The sequence below is a fragment of the Cupressus sempervirens genome, chromosome 4, assembly GCF_028749045.1.
Source record: "Cupressus sempervirens isolate cs-2001-9-10 chromosome 4, ASM2874904v1, whole genome shotgun sequence".
Taxonomy (NCBI): Eukaryota; Viridiplantae; Streptophyta; class Pinopsida; order Cupressales; family Cupressaceae; genus Cupressus; species Cupressus sempervirens.
Genome location: NC_143121.1, coordinates 490178594 through 490198087, shown reverse-complemented (window position 1 = coordinate 490198087; position 19494 = coordinate 490178594). Strand labels below are relative to the sequence as shown.

The following is a 19494-nucleotide window of genomic DNA, read 5'->3' as shown; positions in this document are numbered from 1 at the left end:
AATTGACATAGTAATCCACACCATAAACTATACAAACCTATGCAAGTAATAGAATCCAATTATGGCCTACTCAGAGAAGTATGCATGCTACTTGCCAGTGTTGTGCACATATAGAAACCGCGTTGTCAAATAGTCAAATAAAATGTACGGATTAAAAGGGCTTGGCGCGCCCCGACACGAGTACGGAAACTCACATCTTAGTTGACCTGTATTTAATCTACGCCCTTTATTTCCTCCGTACGGGCAAGGAATGCTTTTTGTGATTACAGGCCCTTACTACCCGTCTGGGCTTTTTAATTTTTGGCGAGAAGGGAGGAGGAAAAATGAAAATCCAGAGGTGTTGAAGGTGCGGGGAAGACGATGAAGATGATTAAGCAAGGTTTTGCTCCCGTGTTGTTCCTATTCTTCTTGTTTGTAGATTGCGGCCTTTGTGGAGACATCGTTCACGATGACGATATTGCACCTAAACAACCCGGTTGTGAAAATAAATTTGTTCTGGTATGTTACACCTGCCTTCCAAATTATCAGTAACCGTTTTAGCTGACGCGCATATGCCGCTTCAAAGCCATATTTTTTCCCCAATATTTGCTCAGATGGTAACTTGTCTGGGTTTTTCAAGTCTTTGCTTTTTCACATAACATACCAGTAATCTGAAAGCAACGTGAACATTGTGAATTTTGCAGTATCTATGATTCAGAATTTTGCACAAACTCTTAAAAGTGTTGACATATTATCCCTGATTTGTAGATCTCATGGGATTAGAAGCTTTCATCCGTACGTTGATGTTCGATTCAGGCCTGGTCATTTGGGGATCGTTACATCCGATTAACATTCCGAGCCATGCCAAACTTACACCAGGAACGTTTAGAGAAATTGCTTGCTTCTAGGTAGTTTACACGACTCTTTCAGTTTACACCATAACCGAAAACGGGGGTAAACGATGAAGTGTCGGATTCCAAAATTTGCTGGGAGAATTACCTTTCCAATTTATTGAATTGAGACATTTAAATAAAGAGAACTCCAAAAAAATAATTTGTGTTATTAGCTAGGTAAAGCTTCATTTTTGTATTAGTTTTGTGTGTAGGAAAGAGGGGAAAAGCGACAACTCAAAATTTTGGACCTTATTAATCGCTTCAAGATGAATAAATGAATGTGATTTTAATGATGTCCACGAGGCCACAGCAGTCTATGGGACCAGCAGATCGCGCTAAACAGATTCCATAGTTCTTTCCATTTCCAATCTTCTGGTATGGATCTTAATCAAGAAGTCTGCCATTTGCTTGATCCTTTCAACCTCAAACAAACTATGCATGTTGACCACCTTTTATATGAAATTATAGTATAGTATATTCGGATGTTGTTGTAAGCTGTGCACTCGGAGAGAAAATGCCATTCTGTTTCAATAGCTCCTGTCTTACAAAACACGCATATCCTCTCTTCCCGAACTTCCTTGGGCCTCTTCCATCTGCCTGTCTTGCATCTGAGGTGATGGGATCCAGTCCTCAACTCAGCCAATAACATCCTCAATTGAGATAGATGCTTCATCCGTCTTCTTCTGCATCCTGCACATCCTGAGTGTCATCTCATCCCGTGACTGAAAAAGATGGAGGGGTTCTGAAAAGATTTAGCTCAGCTTGTTGAAATTTCATGTACCTTTTTTTAACCCTTTGCATCTTGGGGCAAGTTCTTCATTGAGGATATTTGCATATGTCTTGTATATGTTGTCACCTATACAAGACACTGGAGAGGGTTGAGTAGAGTAGATTTGGAATCATTCGCTTCTAGAACTCTTGATTGCTCTGCTTTTAAATCTGGAAGATAGTATAAGATGCCCTCGACGTGTATCCTGCTTGATTGGCTTCAGTTCTCATTAGTTAAAACAATGGGATTTTTAACTGTAAATTTTCTAAGGGTCTATCCATCACTTTTGCAGTTTGAATTTACCTCTTTCCTAGAGCAAGGGAACTATGATGGAATCTGAACACTGGTGCACCTCCCATTCAAGGCTTTACTCAGAAGTGGATCTAGGTGAAGGCTTGTTGAGCTGATTGCACTTGAGCTAGGAGGTTGAGAATTTACACAACACTTGCATTTGAAGCATGTGATGCTCAAGTGAAATTTGTGTCATGAAAATGCGTTTTCCCAGTGTCTGATAAGAAAACAAGGCAGGATGTAATATGCTGCCCTGCTTGCCTTTTTTGCTTTGTTTTTGGAATATGTTTATTGGTGTTTTGCAATGACTTTTAAATGGTAAATAAAGCTTAGATAAAATAGTCAATTGTAACAACTAATAACTCAGAAAAATTGATAAAGCTCAGAAATATATGAAGCTGAAAATTCTAGATTCTAGTTCTCATCTAAAAAATACACTTTTTGCCAAAAGTAAGAGCAATCCAGATCATTAAATAGCATTACATATTTAGTTTAAACACCCCCAGAAAATGCAACATTGAAATAGCTTGAGCTGCTCATGAAATTTGCCAACTTATCACTCCCAAAATGGATGTCAAACTTCAGAAAACTTCAGCAATGATGAAGAAGACTATAAGAATGTAGTTTCACACTCTAAGTGTCCCCAAACTGCTGAAGAAGACAACAAAAACCTAGTTGATCTGCTCTATAAAGCTCATATTCCTCCTTGGCAATGTATGGCCAGCAAAAGAAATGAATGAATAGCAAATCCTTCTTATTTTGCTTCAATCAACATCTAACAAACCAATATGCAATAAGCCTCTGTCAAAACTGAAATAAACTCCACAAATATGTCCAACTTTGACCTGTATGATGAAATCACCAAGATTATTTCCTAGATCGCGTCTCTCAACAACATAGAGAATGTTGCCTATAAGTAGTTTTGTCCTTACATACCATGAGCTGAACAAGTCCTACTCCAGAACCACATTTGGTTTCCTCAGGGAGAAATATCAGAAATGAAAATAAAGAATTCATCATGCCAAAGTGAGAGTGCCAGTTGTCCTTTTATAGTTTCATTGGCTGTTTTTTCGGAAAAAGTGTTTTTTAGTTTTTTCGCTATTTTTTTGGGAATTGTTTTTTTCCCTTTCAAATCCCTAATGTAGCATTAAATAATAAAGGCCCTCCCATTAAAATAAAACACCTTAACAATATATTAGGCCAACTCCTAAAGGTGTTTCAATATACTTTTAAAACATTTGAGGCTCTTGAAGTCACTTCTGAGCATCCCATCATTTTAAATTTTCCATCCTCTTTCCAATCAGCTATAACACTAAGGTGACTGCTAAATATATTTGATAAAAGGACAACCTTAGTGAAATTAATCAAATATAGGTCAATAATACCCATAAATAGTGGCAATATACTTATTTTAGTTTCCCATTTTCTTCATAAAACAAATCTTGAGTGTCTTATTGTTCAAGCAAATTGAAAAACACCTTTCAAGTTATAACTTACAACTTATTTGCCTAGGAAAATGTGCCAAGGTGACTTTCTAAATTAATACTTGATTATTTTTTCTGAAGTCACCATTATGACTTATTAATAATAAAATATTAAAGCATTTACTTTAATATTTCCAAAATCATTTTTTAATTCATCTAGACTGCAATCTGAATTTTTACTGCCACCCCTGTCCATAGATGATGATCAAACGCTGTAGGCTAATTGACAGTCTCACCTTGAAATTTAGGGATTCTCCTAGAATTTTGACAGTCTCAGATTGATCCTGGAGGTACCGTGATGCATTCTGGTCAATTTCTAGTCAATCCCTGAAAAGTAAGGATCCCTCCTAACATCTACAAGACTGTCCCAAACTGTCCAAAATGGCTTGTGAAAGAAATCCTTGCGTGACTCCATAAGCCTTTGTATGGGGTCCCCCTATACACTTTGCTGACCTACCGGACCGTGTATAATAGTGCAACTTCCACTGATACCCAAACTGCCTAAGGAGGGGACATTACAGTATGCATTGATATGATGAAACCATAATAGTTTCCCTAGAGATGTAAAACCTTAAAGTGCAAGAACCTCAGCACCAAGAAACTCACTGATATTCTCAAGCATCCCATGAGACCCACTTGCTGACGAATCCATTCTTCCTTTCAGAACAGGAACTTGGGCATTGTATTATGATTATCCCTCTTTCATTGGGTCATGTCAGCTACTTTTTTTTAAATGTTGCTATTATTCCCATTCACTTGAACTTTATTTGGGATTGAACTCCATTATGGCTTCTCAAAATCTGTTGATAAGTGAACACTTCCATCTGATTTATTACTTCTTCGACCTTACTATCTGGCTGCTCTTTAACTTGATTGTCCTCTGTGTGAACAGTTGGCCCACAGGCCTTCTAACCCATTGTCAACAACTGATCCTGGCAACACAAATATTTCTCTGGCAAAGCATCATGCCTTGAGGCTCATTGGTATAACTGTCATCATGAGATTATGTACTGCTGTTCTGAAAACTACATACCATTCTCTAAAATGACTGCTATTACAGTCACCTCTATTGCCTTCGTTTTTGCTTTGACCACTGCTCCTTTAAGTCTCACTGTCATTCTGTGCAATCCCCTTTCTTTTGAGCATTTAAACATTGTTTTTACCTTGATGTTGATACTGCTGGAATACATTCACTTCAAAATACACGTGATACAGTTATAATACATACTCTGATCACCTCCTTTTGGGATTTACATGTGAGAAGAAGACTCGCAAATAAAGGGTCAATGCATATGAATATATGTTTTCATGCAACCTATAAGGTTCACACAAGGAGACTATTCTATAACAGACCTGATTTAATGCTTTGGTTTTAAAACAAATGGTAAATCTCTGCATAATGCTCATCATTTCATGACAAAAGCTATTGGCAAATTTTTGACAACATTGACAAATATCAAACAGAGGATAAAACCCATTGACAAATTTTCCCATCTATAGAAGAGAACCTCTCACACATACTCATGCATTCATTTGCATAGTTAACCACAATGATCTCTAGAAACTGTAGAATCAATTTCAACTATGTTTCTTCTGTTGTGAATGCATTCTCTTTGGATAAATATCCTCTAACAGAGCTCTCCAGCTGAGAAATGGAAAAAATGTCAAGTTCCCATTACATGCCTGCCAAATATTGGGTTGATAACTGAAGAATAGTGAAAATCCCGCTGGTGTCTAATTGACAACGATGATTGAAATAGTCTTCAACACCATAGAAAGTGTAGAAAACATGGAACAGCAAACCTTCCCGACTGTGGAAACCCTAAATTGACTTGGTCAAATCAAACTTCGTTAAATGAAAGGTATCCCTCCAAAATTGCATGTACATGAAAGAAGTCAAAGACGATATTAAAATTTTAATGGCTCTTCTACATGAGGCATTATATGCTAAAATAATATGAATGAGACATATTACTTTTGCCCTCGTTGTGCTTATTTGCAACATTTCCCACCAAACCTCAAATATACTAAGGTAAGATTAAGAGGACATGACTAATCATTCAAACCTATTTAGGTTGGTAGCAAAGTAGGCTAACATGTCCTCATCTGGGAAAGGTATATCTATAGGCAAAAATGTATGAAGTGATTGAGCATAGGTGCACTAATTGATCTATACCTTCACTAATTGATCTATCATTAAGTGATACTTGATAGACTCTTGAGAGAAACTTTAGATCAAATTCCATGAGTAGCATGACTTATTGTGCAGTGCAGGCAGAATGGTTGGCTTTAGAAAGAATATATTTGAAAGGATCAACCTTGATGATTGCACGTGTAGAATATAGCAGCTCCTGAGAAGAGTAGTTCATTGCCAAGCACAGTTTTTCAATGGGGTTATATCGAGTCTCATAGTCAAGTAGAGCGTGTCTAGTATAATAAATTGCCTTTACTTTTCTAATTTTGTCATTTTGTACTAGCAATTACAAGACTTAAAGGTTCTGCCTTAGTTACTGAAGTGTACAATTACAATAGATGTCAGTTGACTGTATATTATTAACATAAGGACAAGATGCATCACATGTATATTGTCAATACTTTCTGAATTATGAATGGATATTGAGTATTGACACTTTGACAATGAATTCCAAATGGTGAACACAAATTGAAATGTTGTATGTTAAGGTTCTATAATGTGTATATGCATGCTTTATCCATGTTTTAATATGAACATTTAAAATCATATAGCTGTACCCTTTGCAACCCCCAAAATTGGCATCCCCGTCTTGGAAACTTGGGGCAACCTTGGAAAAATCATCTAAATTGACACATGAAGTGCACCTATTAGTGGAAATTTCCAATAAATGATTTAACTTTACTGCCTTGCACATGTGAATACATGATTTTTATCAATTTGATCTATCCTAGGAATTTGGTAGGTTTAAGTTTTTCTACCAAATGTTCTTACACTAATGTGTGCTGGGTTAGTTTCTTTGATTTTTAGATATTCAGTCACCAAAGTGACGGACTATCCACAGTTAGAAATGAAATTGCATGTTTAAAAAGCCTAGGTTTTAGGATGAACTATTGGTGTAATTAAATATTCTTAAGCATTACTTAGGATAATGCATACATAGTAGTTTGCATTTGAGACTCTTAGGAGTTTGCACCTTTAGTTGCACACAGTGTAGGAGAAATTCCTCTGTAGGTGGTGATAGTTGTTATGACTTTTCCACTAATGTGTTTTCTCCACCTTTAGTGCTCTTATCACTTATTACCCTCACATTTTTGCACATACTTCATTACACAATGGAGGATCATCTATCTTTGGTGGACATGTGCTTCCACCTTGTATGGGTGATAAGCTATTTTCTTATCATCTTGTACTCCTATTGCCTTGTCTATACAAGCAGGCCCATCTACATTGTATATATATCATTGAACTCTTAGTTGTTTCAATCCATTAGCTATGGTATTGTAATCTGTTTGGCTTGATCATATTGATGAGAATATAATTTATTCTTGTCCATCTTCTCTCTCCTGTTTCTCCTATTCATTGGGCTCTAGATCTTGGGATTTTGCCAAGGACATTCTTACATGGTATCAGAGCCATTGGAGCGTCACCGCTTAAGCATATTTGCAGAGATCTTGGTGCATTTGGAGGGCCTATTCACAAAACAGAGCACCAATGATCTCTAGGAGCATCCTACGCCAAATTTAACATCACCATTGCATTCAAGAGGTTGTTCTGGTAAAGTTTGACTGTAAATTTGTCCATATTTGGTAAAAGTTGTCTTTGGGGCAATTTTATTTGGTAAATTCGTCCATACGGTCTGATCTGTGCAGTCTGGTATGATTTTGAGGAAAACAGAATTTACTATTTTCTGCGTCAGTCTAAATTATTTATGCATTTTTATTGTTAGTATAATTATTTTTGAAAAAACTATTTGGGTCCTGTGGATCCACCGTTTATTTGACAGGCCTGGAAGAAATTCAGATTGTACATTGCATGCCACTTATTCCACAAGGAATATTCTAGAGATCTCATAGGGTATATTTGACTGATAGTTGAACACACTTCCAGCTTACCTCACCTACGGTTGCCACAACTTTACATTCAAAGTTTGTGGATTTCTATATCAATAGGCAAAAGATTTGTTTAAAGTTTAAACCCAAGAATGTGGGATATATAAAGAGGCCCACCACCAAAGTTGCACCACCAAATCTAACAGCTTCTTCCATACTGCCTAGAATCCACTGCCCTTCTCCACTTGGGGCAGCGACCACTGCTGAACTGTCAGAATAGCAAAACAAACCAGTGATAGTGTGACATGTGTCAGCAACACAACTTCATCATTGCTTGCATCATCAGATTTGCATCAACATCTCTGCTTGCTAACCTCGTCAGTTATGTCAACATGCAGACAAAAAAGCCCCAGTAAGCTTTTGATACAAGTTATTCTATTCATTAAAATTGACATTCACTTGCATGTCATTTCTAAGGTCTTTGGTTTTTTGAGATGACTATTTAGTCGTCAAATTTTGGGTCAGAAGTCCTACGATTGCCAATTAATCGTCAAATTCAACATAGTAAATTGCTGATGTTATTAGATTTGAAAATATTTGTACCCGTCACCATTTGAGTTTTCAGATTTGCAGTCCAATTTTGGAGGCTCATATTTTGCTCATGCTGACTTCTTTTTTTGAGCATTTATTATTTATTTGGGGTCAAATTTCATGACTTTCATAGTGGTGCAGTTAGTTTTTGATTTTGGGGGATAGATTTTTCACAATTCTTAGTTTTTGGTGACTATACCTATTCAATCTTGATTTTTCGTAACTTCTAAGGCTTCATTTAGGCTCATACAAACACATTTTCAGGTGCTATTTTTTTTAAAGTGCATTTTTTTTGCCCACTTTTCAGATCTGCTATGTTTGTTGTCATTGTAGGCAGAAATATCACTTATAGATCTATGCCTTTTTTAGCTATTTATGATCATTGTAGTGCTAGGATTTTAGTTTGATCCTTAGCAATACTGTTTTGGGTCTGATTTGCCCTCAATAAGACAGTTGTATACATCAAAATCAAAAGTCCACTTACCTCTTGTTTGGTTAGTGGCAATTGTACCACACACACTATATTAAGTCTCAAAAACTTTTTTTTTTGGTGGTGCAGGGGGTTGGTTTCTTTGATTGAGTGAATTTGGGGGTTGTCTTGTGTGTTCTTTGCCTCTCTGTCTCTGTCTCTTGTGCTCTTTCATTTTTGCATTATGGGTTCCCCTAAATTTCCACTTTTAACTCCACATAATTATGCCACATTGAAATATAATGTATGGAGAAGTTAATGGAGAAAGGTTTAAAACATTATGCTGATGGAACAATAGCTTAACCATCAAACCCTAAGGCAGGTCCTCGTGTAAGAATGTTTGGCTCATCAAAAGTTCTATGACTCTAGGTATTTTGAGAAAATATAATTCTCCTGATCTCATTTTTCATATTTGCAAGTGTAAGAATAACAAGGAAGCATGGGATAAGGCTGCAGATTTGTATGGTAAAGTGGATAAGACTAAGGGGTATACAATTCAGGTTACCCTAAGAACTTTGACACAATTCAAGATTATGTCAACCAAGTCAATAAGTTTAACGCACAAATTAGAGATTGTTATATTGACACAAAAAATGTACAATTAGTTCACAACATGTCGAACAAGCTTCCTTCAGAATATGCAACTTTTGTTTCAAGTTTTTAGATTCATCGGTTTACTATGGGAAATTTCTATATTAAACCTTCATTTGATTCATTCGTAGAGTTGTTGATGTTAGAGCAATCCAATTCAATGAGTATGGGGATTCTCAAGTCTTCAAGGTCGAAGGCATTGGTGGCTAATAATGAGAATAAAGGAAATCAAGGTGTAAAAGGTTCCAACAAGAAGCAAAACCAATGTAAGGAAAATTCACAATCAGAGAGAACATATTCTTCCTCCTCACAACAAGGCAATTCTTCATCATCTTTTAGAAAGAGGGGAAAATAATTTAAAGAAGGATAGACCTCCTTGTGCATGTTGAAAGAAGAATAATCATGATGTGCATCATTGCCACACTAAGAAGATTGATGAGTTGAAAAACTTACTCAAGAAGAGCATCACTGTGACAAATGCTTCCAACATGAAGTATGCATCACCCTCCACTTCAAAAGGAAAAGGGCAAGTATTTGTTGCAACTACAAGTTCTTCAGAGGAATGGATACTTGACTTAGATGCCAATCATCATATGGGTTATTCAAAGGAGCAATTTTCTTCAGAGCCATCTAAGGTACCTCACATCTTTGTAGGAGATGACACAACTGGATGTTGATGGGAGAGGTTCAATTGGGATGGATAATGGAACATTCAGATATGTCCTCTATGTTCCAAACTTTAGCAACAATCTCCTTTCAATTTACCAAATCTCTCAATATGGTTGTGGAGTTCCTTCTTGATTCAGTTGTGGCAAAAAGTGTTAAAGTATAATACTTTGGTGGTAGTGGGAAAAGGAAATCTCACACAAGGCTTTATTCAATCTCCCACTTTGTACCTAAATCTGTGTCCACTGCCTTTTTGACACATTTAAATTCACAATGCAAGATATGGCATGAGGAGTTTGGAGTTTGGACATTTCGACTGCCGCTATCTTCAACAACTTAGCACCAAGAACATGGTCAAAGGGAAAAAGTCAAGTTTTTTGAGGGTTTATGTTCAACCTCATGTTGTTCAATAGGCAAGCATCCAAAAGAGAAGTTTGAAAAAAGGATTTTTTGGAGAGCATAAATTGTTCTTGAGTTGTTTCATAGTGACGAGCATACCCCTTTCTAGTGCCATCACTCAACAAGGCTCGCTATGTCGTCACCTTCATTGATGACTATTCTCGCTTTGCATGTGTCTACTTTCTTAGTCACAAGAGTTTAGTGTTTGACAAGTTTCACCTTCAAGGCTCACATTGAGAAGGAATTAGGGAAGGCCATCAGGGTTCTATGAATAGATAATGAAAGGGAATATGTAAACTCAAGACTTATGTACACTTAATGGGATTGATTTTGAGCATTCAATTCCATACACTCCACAACCATATGGTGTTGTAGAAAGGAAGAATAGAACTCTTAAGGATATGGTTAGTTGCTAGGTCTCTTGACCCATCTATTTGGGCAAAAGCTATAAGTTGTGCCGATTACATCCAAAATTGAGTCCCTTAAAAAGCCTTGGATGAAATCATTTCTTTTGAGAATTGGCGTGGAAGAAAATCGGTTGTGAAATGTGAGTCTTTTGTTGTCTAGCTTGGGCACATATACCTCCACAAAAATGCAATGCATTGGAACCTCAAAGTAGGCCTAGCCTATTTATTGGATATCCTAAAGGTGTTAAGGTATATAGACTTTTGGATATTCATAGAGAGGAGTGTTCACTTTGAGGAAAGTTCTGCTAGCTTGGCCTCCCCTTCTCTTTCTTTAGACATTGTGGATAATGATGATAATGATTCAGATCATGATATTATCTAAACCCGACTTGTAGGATTATATCTATGCAGAGTCTAGTTACAATTGAGGATACTCCATCGTCTTCCACTAGATCTCGTTGGGCTTCACAAACTCTTGATTTAACAAGTTCACTTATGGGGGATCCTTCTGACAATTAAAGGACAACGTCATACCATCAACAACTTCCACATTGCTGCAATGATAGCTTCATGCAATTCAATACACCTTGTCTTCCAAATACAACTTCAAGGGATGACTACTTGACAAACATTGCAAGTTTGTTTGTGGAATCCTACATTGAAGATATGGGAGACATCATTGAGGACATACATCTTTTTGATGAAGATGATCCTTCTTTAGTTGTTGCGAGGGAACATTATGGACCTCTTGTCCATTCTCCATGCGATCAATTTTTGAAGGTTGAAATGATTACAAAACCATATTTACAGCAGTTGGAGGAGGTCTTTTATCTTTGGAGGAGCCAATTGGGTCTTTGGAAAATGTTTAGCATCCATCCTTATTAGATCTCGACTTGTCTCTTTTAGTAGAGTGGGTTAGTATACTTGACTTGGAAGGGCCAACCTTTAGTATTGACATGAGGACACTTGATAAACTTTCAGAGACACCATTTATATTGAGGTTTCTTTGTATGGATTTGGGAGGCATCTCTCATACACTTATGGTATTGGTTTTTCCTAAGGGGAGGAACATTGTTCAATGTTCATGGGCTGGCAGCATCTATCATTAATTTACATTCTACATTGGGTGTGGGGGGCTACTTTGGCTCTCGTCTTTTCTCTTATGGGGCGGGGGGCTTTTCCTCACATGGGGTTTTGTCCTTCTCATATAACTTTGATATTTCTTTAATGTATTCATTTCTCTTTTGGGAAGTACTTTTGTTCCACTAGGTCTTCTCCCTTCCTCCACTTTATGAAAGGTTGCATTGCAATTGTACTTGCATGTTTTACATGGGTATCTAACATGGCTAGTTGGGACCCGTCTTGCTTTGTGAGCTTAAGTGCATTCCCCTAAGTTGCACTTGAGGGGGGGTTGTTCATGTAATTACATATTCTTAATTACACTTTACTTAAGCATTACTTAGAATAATGCATACATAGTAGCTTGCATTTGAGGCATTTAGGAGTTTGCACCTTTAGTTACACTTTGTGTAAGAGAAATTCCACTTTAGGGGGTGATAGTTGTTATCACATTTCCACTTAATGTGTTGTCTCTACCTTTAGTGCACTTATCACGTATCATTCTTACATTGCTGCACACACTTCATTGCACAATGGAGGACGATGCATCTTTGGTGGACATGTGTGTCCACCTTGTATGGGTTGATAAGCTAGTTTTTTCTTATCATCTACTCCTATTGCCTTGCCTATAGAAGCAAACACATCTACATTATATATCATTGATTTCTAGTTGAGTATGGTATTGTAACTTGTTTTGCTTGATCATATTGATGAGAATACAATTTATTCTGGTCCATCTTCTCTCTCTTCTGTGCTATCCATTGGGCTCTAGATCTTGGGATATTGTTGGAGGCAAATTCTTATAGAATTGTTTATATAGTAATTGAATTGTTGAATAAAAACCTTTCTACAGTTACAAAATTGCTCCGAGGAATACAACTGTCAAGATGCTTGAAAGTTGGGAAAATAGAAAAATAACTTTCAAACCCACCAATATGATTACTGTTGTCCTTATTTTGGACAACTGAAAACCCATTGAAACATGATGAAAAATGCTAGACATGTTGTCTTGCATTTTGTCACCACCAAATGTAGGTAATAGTACAAAACTTTTCCAAGCTAGTTTTGTATTTCTGTAAGCTTATTTCATTATTTTATTGGTTTGTATTGATCAATCAAACAACACCAATTGATATAATGAATCATTTTACTGAAGGCTTTTGTCAAGTCTTTTTCGTTTTTCTGATTGTCGAGCCTATGCTTGATTTTTAAGGCCTTCATCATCCTTTTTGTTTTTGAGTGTGTTTGTTGGTTTTTAGTCCTTTGGTTTTTCTCAAGTCATGGCTTTCGATTTCCTCTTTGATTTGATCTAACCTAGAGCTTAATCGGAGTTGTCAGTCAGAAGATATGGCCATTGTAGTGCTCAAAAACTGGACCATTTTGATGCAACAACAAGAATTAAAAATATCATGTTATATTTTTAATTTGACATTCACTTTTTGAAAAATATAACTTAAATTCACTTTATGTTATGTTTTTAAGTTACTTCATCAATTAAATTTTCACTTAAAGTAACTGTAGTGCACTTTATGTTACATTTTTAAGTTGAGTTTACTTTTTGATTTTTCACTTAAGCGACTGTATTAACTCTCTAGTTCAATATAATTTTTGACATTTAAATCAAATGCTCTAGTATATATTACTAATTAAATGATATTTACATGTTATATTGTTAATATGATATGTAAATATAATTTATGTCCCACTCAAGTAATGTTTTATTAAATTAAATTGACATGTGCTTATTATAATCACTTAAGCATGGAAAAATCACTTAAAGTGGACCTTTTTCATGTCATTACATGGAAAAATCGCTTGAAAGTGGACCTTTTTCATGCCATCGCATGTAAAACTCAACTTAAAGTGTAAAATCACTTAAAGGTGGACCTTTTTGATGCCATTGCATGTAAACTCAGTTAAAATGTGCAATGACATCAAAAAGATGAGCTACATGTGTTATATGCATATGCACCAAAAAGGTGAACTTTTGCCTTGAGAAGCATATGCATGTAACTTAAATATGTCTTTACAACAAAAATGTGAGTTTTTCATTTAAGACATGTATTTGCACTTCCCAAAACTGTATTTGTATTTGGGCAAAAAACACATTTTTTAAAACATGCTTATCCACCAAAAAGGTACCTTTTTGCCTTGGAAGAGCCCATTACATGTTTTTAATGGCCTCCAAAGGTGTGTTTCACTCCATTACATGTTTTTAATATATGTTGCCTTGGAAGAGACCATTACATGTTTTTAATGGCCTCCAAAGGTGCGTTTCACTCCATTACATGTTTTTAATAGATGCATACATCTCTAAAAGGTGCGTTTTGCATTAAAACACATGCTCTTGCCCTTCCAAAACCCGTTTTTGGAGAAACTTCATGTATGGGACCTTCAAGAATCCGTTTTCACTCCAATGCTTGAATTTGATCATGGAATGACTCGAAAAGTTTAAGGAGAAGAGGCGTTTTTGCATCCTTTGGCATTTCCATGCTATAGATGTTTGTTTTTATGCTAAAAATGAGTTCTTTATGATGATTTTCAGTCATGTTTTTCTCCAAAAACGTCCATTTGAGTGATTTAAATCACGTTTTTGCAAGGAAAAGAGGCGTTCTAGCATTTTCATTCATTTACAATACACCAAGGGTCACGTTTTTGCATTTGGAAGTGAAAAACAACTTCTAACATGCAGATTTGAGACATGTTTTTACCCAAAAACAGCCCAAGGGCATGCATTTGCCAAAACATTGGAAGTTTGAGCATTCTTAGGGCACGTTTTTGGCATTGTTCATAAAAAAAGCCTCATTTGTTGCCCACTACGGCTTCCTCTTGCAAAGTTTGAAAAGATCTAAGTTTGTTGGAGAATTTTTCAATATTGGAGCTTTTCCCTTTCATTTTTGGCACTTAATCATAATGTAAGTGGACATTTTCCTCCTTGTTAATAAATTTGTGCTTATCTTGCTAATTTTATGCACATTTTAGCTCGATGATTGCCACTTCTTGATGCTGTTGCCATGAAAAGTGTATTTTTCCTTAAAAAATGATGAAATGGTTCATTTTCATGTTTTTGGTTTTTTCCCAAACTCAAAATTCAATATTGCATATTGAAATGCTTTGCTTGTTGACATGTTTGAGTCATTTGCCAAAGGTATGTTTTCCTTTTGAAGTTTGTTTTCTGTTTTGCTTGTTTGTTTTTCGATTTTTCTTCATTTTGGAGAAGTTGCAAGTTCTTTCCCAAGAACTTGGTCATGTTTCACTTCACTCCACCTTCCATTTCATGCAAAAGCATTCTCACATTCTATTTCCATCTTTTTAGGTCACAACACTTCACATCTCATTCGTCAAATGCAATTACATGTATTTCATCCCATCCATCATTCACACGTATATGTAATCTCATTTTCCATTTCCATTTCCACTCATCTCACTTTTCGCATCGAATCACACGACACAATTACGTGAAAAGTCTTACGTGTCATTGCATCTCTAAAACCCATTTTTGACTAAAGGTTACACTTTTAAAGTCAAAATTTGTCATTTGCATGCATTCCCATGCGCCAAGCACTTTATTTCAAAAAAAAGAAAGAGTTAAAGGTGCTGATGGAAAGTTATTCCTAGTTTACATCCAGACATCATCAAGAAGGTTTTCAAAGTGTCAGAGAATCCAGAATGTGCCAATCTATAAAGGAGAATTCATGACAACTTGAACGAGAAAAACTTGATCATGTCAAGATTTTAAATGACAACGAACAATTCATCAAAGAGAGTAAGAGGTTATCAAAAGACGCAAGACTATGGTTATCAAGGTGAATGCAGTGATACAAAATACATGAACTCCCGATCCCATGATCATCCGGGATAGCATCGCCAAGTACAAGGCCTTTCATGACAATCCCTAGGATTGCTTCAATTCTCTTCTGTCTTTCTTCTTCTTCTTCTTTCATGTTTGTAATTAAGGAGAATGTATTGCATGAAAATGTGTAATTACATGTAATACGACTTACATGTATAATTACATGTAATGCGAGTTGCATGTGTAGTTGTATGCAACACAATAATTTCTCTCTTAGTTAGATTGGATCAAAGTTGGTTGAGTTGCTCCCACTTTTTCCTCCATCTTTTTCTCAACTACTGTGCCTATATAAAGGAGTGCCCCCTCATTGTAAAAATCATCTTTTCTTGTATGCGAGAAAGCTCTGCCACACTTGTGCAAGCATAACTTTGATTGTGTAGTACAAATTTGAGAGAAAAGTGAATAAAAAGGAGCAATTGGATTCAAAGCAATTGTGATAGAACAAATTAGAAGTTTTGACTGTGATTTTTGGCTATTGTCTTTGATTCATGTTATTATTCTGTGTTCAATAATAGAGCATAGTGATTTAAGAAGCAATCGGAGCCGAAGCTTTGACTGGGAGCAGTTGTAGAGATACACAGACTAGAAGCGTTCTCTATAGCTTATATTTCTGTCTTGATTCACAAAATAATTAGGACATCTTTACTTCTAGAAGTCTTTGTGCCCTAATAGTAAAGCTTATTCATATAGAATTAGGATCAGGCTTAGAGCCAAATCGGTACACTTTCAGCTAGCCTTTGAATTAGTATTGGTTTATCGGTATCATCATTTCAAACTTTTAGATAGAATTGTAGTTAGATATTTCACCTTGCCCATTACTTGCTCCATGGGTAAGTGGATTCTTTCTTGAAAGTTAAGAGGAAAGAATATTGGTAACACTCATTACAAAATCTCTCAACTTCTTGCTTACCTTGAGTTGATCTAAGGAATGGTGAGAAGGGGGAGCCTTCCCTTTAAGGTAAGAGAGACTCTGTCTCAGACCCTGTGGCTGGTCATCCTATTTTGCGACTGGATTTTACCCAAAACTGTCGGTTGCAAAATATTCACCAAATAAGACACAATTTGAGATTAATCACAAAGCAACTGATTTGCCACTACTAAATCCTAGCAGCTTGGAACAATGCTAACAATTGTATGTTGATGATAGAAATGATTGAAAACTGCTTTCCAAATCATGGGCACTCAAAAGTGTCAAAGAGTCTCAATTTGACGATTGAAAACCTTGGTCAGCAATGTAGAACTAATACCTTTGCAAATCCTGGGCACCCCAATGGAAATTAATGAAACTCATTTTAAATCGATGTCTCCTTAGCTGAAATCTTTCACTGTCAATATGGAAATTGGCAAACCCTTCAAGATTGAGACTATTGGAGGATAGAGAAGATTGATGTATTTATTGTCCTCAATTTTGTATTCACAAAATTAGGGTAGCCCTATGCAAAATTTTGTAGGATAAACTTCTAAGGTTGCTTAGTTGTTTTATTTGATTTTGTTTTTGTTTTCACCCCAGGGTTGTGACATTTTCAATTCCACTCGTTTTGAGCTATTGTAGGCCTTAATCAAAGTTGTATTTCAGGAGTCATTGAGGAATGAAGCATATTGCACATGGGGTTTTTAAGCTCGATTGTATATCTTCATTCCTTGATTAAACTCTTGCTCTAATGGGCTTTCTGTTGATCATTACTTGACATTTTGGGTATCATTTATATACGATTTGGATTGAAAACTCTAGCATACATATTTGCAAGGAAATATGTTAATTTTAATTAAAGATTTTAATGTGTGGGGGGCTTTCTTAGAGCTCATTACATGTTTTATCTCTAAAAAGTTTAAATGTGTGTAAATACACATGAGAAACCCGTTTTTAAACAAAGGGATGTTTTTAAACTTACATTTATTAGGGGGCTTTTGAGTTTATTTACAAGGTACGAGTTTATGTTTGTTTTTGACTTGCACATGCAAGAAAAATCATGTCATTAACTTGAAAGATTCAAAAGTGACAATTTTGAGGTGTATAGCAAGTTTTCAAAACATTGAAATGACTTGTCAAAGGCTTTTAAAAGCCCATATAGATTTGCAAGTGGTTAATAAAAACCCATTTTTACTCAAGCATTAGTAAAATAACGTGTTGTTTTCCTTGCAAAGCTCGTCACAACCTATTATATATAGTTTTTGACTTGCAAAGACAAAGCCAAATCCTATTTTTATATAAAGATGTTTTTAATAGTTTTTGACTTGCAAACCCTTTACCAAATTCCGTGGTTGGCTTTACAAGGGGAAAGTGGTGATTTTTGTATGTAACACATACATGAAATCTCGTTATCACTATTAGAAGCTTGTCTTCGATGCATTTAGTAATAGAAAGCCTGTTTTCGTCATTTCAAATGCATTTTGGCTTGTGTATGGTTTCTCAAAGCCCATTTGTAGTTTGATAGGGCATTTCATAGCATTTTATTATGTGTGTTGCCAAAAGCCCATCATGACTGTATACGCCTGCGAGAAACATTGAAGAGGCAATATTTTATGCTCCAAAAAGCCTGTCTAGGGCAAATATGCAGCTTTGAAGAAAAGGAACTCATCTTTAAACTTGCAGTATTAAATAAGAAACCTGTCCAAGGCAAATACATTGATTTGTAGCTTGTTGGGTGGATATTTTGCAATCGATAGTTTTGGGTAAAAAATCAGTTGCAAAATAGGATGACCAGCCACAGCGTGTGAGACAAAGTCTCTCCTATTTTAACGGGAAGGCTCCCCCTTCTCATTGTTCCTTGGATCAACTCAAGGTAAGCAAGAAGTCGAGAGATTTTATAAAATGGGTGTTACCAATATCCTTTCTTCTTAACTTTCAAGAAAGAATCCACTTACTCATGGGGCGAGTAATGGGCAGGGTGAATCTCTAACTACACTGAGCTGGAAACAGTGATACCGATAAACCTTTACTAACTCAAAGGCTAGCTAAGAATGTATTGGTTTGGCTCTAAGTTTGGTTGTACTTCTATATGGAAAAACTTTACAATTAGGGCACAAAGACTCCTAAAAGTAAGAAAACTTAACTATTTTGCGAATTAAGAAGAAAATATAAGCTACAGGCAAAGCTTCTAGCGATACACTTTCACAATTGTTCCTGGTCAAAGCTTTGGCTTCAATTGCTTCTTAACTCTTTTCTATTCAATTCACGAGATACAATTACCAATAACATAAGATAACATGAATCAAAGACAACTTGGATGAATTATAGACAAAGCTTACAATTCACACAAATAACAATCTCACTCAATCAAAGTTAAGTCTCAAATGCTCTTTTATATTCACTTTCTCTCAAAATAGTGCTTACACAAACAAAGTTCAGTTGGCACAATTTCTCTAGAGCTCTCTTGCATAAAGATAATGATGATTTTACAATAAGGGGGCACTCCTTTATATAGTGTAAGAATTTGCCTTAGGGCAGAATTCACCTAAGACCAAGGAACTCAAACACAAGCACAACAATAGACCAGAGAGAGAGTATGATTAGAATGACGATATATTCATTCAATATGCCACATGCAAGTACACTAGGAGTGCCTGTATATAAAGGCCTCTAGAGAGCTTCTAGAATGCATAGAAGTCAGCAACATGATAAGTCATACAACTAGGCACATGTCCACCAGATATGGGTTATCCTCCATTAAGCACAGAAGTAAGTGTGATGATGAAAGGATAAGCCTACAATGGTGTAGCACACAAATCAGTGTTGTAGACAACATGTGCTAAATTAGGAGTGCGAATAATTGTGTTGTCTACATGACAACTTAGTGAATGATGCAAACTCTAGTGTTGTAGACAACATGTGCTGAATTAGAGTTGCGTACTTCTGTGTTGTCAACATGACAACTCATGAGAGTACACAAATTCCTAAGTGTCTCACCTAAATAAATAATAAAATAATGCATTAACCTAAGTAAACTCAAGTAAAGTGTA

General features: G+C 36.0%; 1 protein-coding gene across 2 annotated transcripts in view; it reads left to right on the top strand.

The window, feature by feature from the left end:
- Positions 1-239: 239 nt before the first annotated feature.
- Positions 240-19494, top strand: part of SPPL2 (SIGNAL PEPTIDE PEPTIDASE-LIKE 2) — a 261784-nt gene continuing 242529 nt past the window's right edge. For both annotated transcript variants that reach the window (XM_089825624.1, XM_089825622.1), the window contains exon 1: positions 240-498. In XM_089825624.1, coding sequence (XP_089681750.1) covers positions 361-498 — 138 coding nt within the window. In that variant the 5' untranslated portion in view covers positions 240-360. The remainder of the gene's footprint in view (positions 499-19494) is intronic.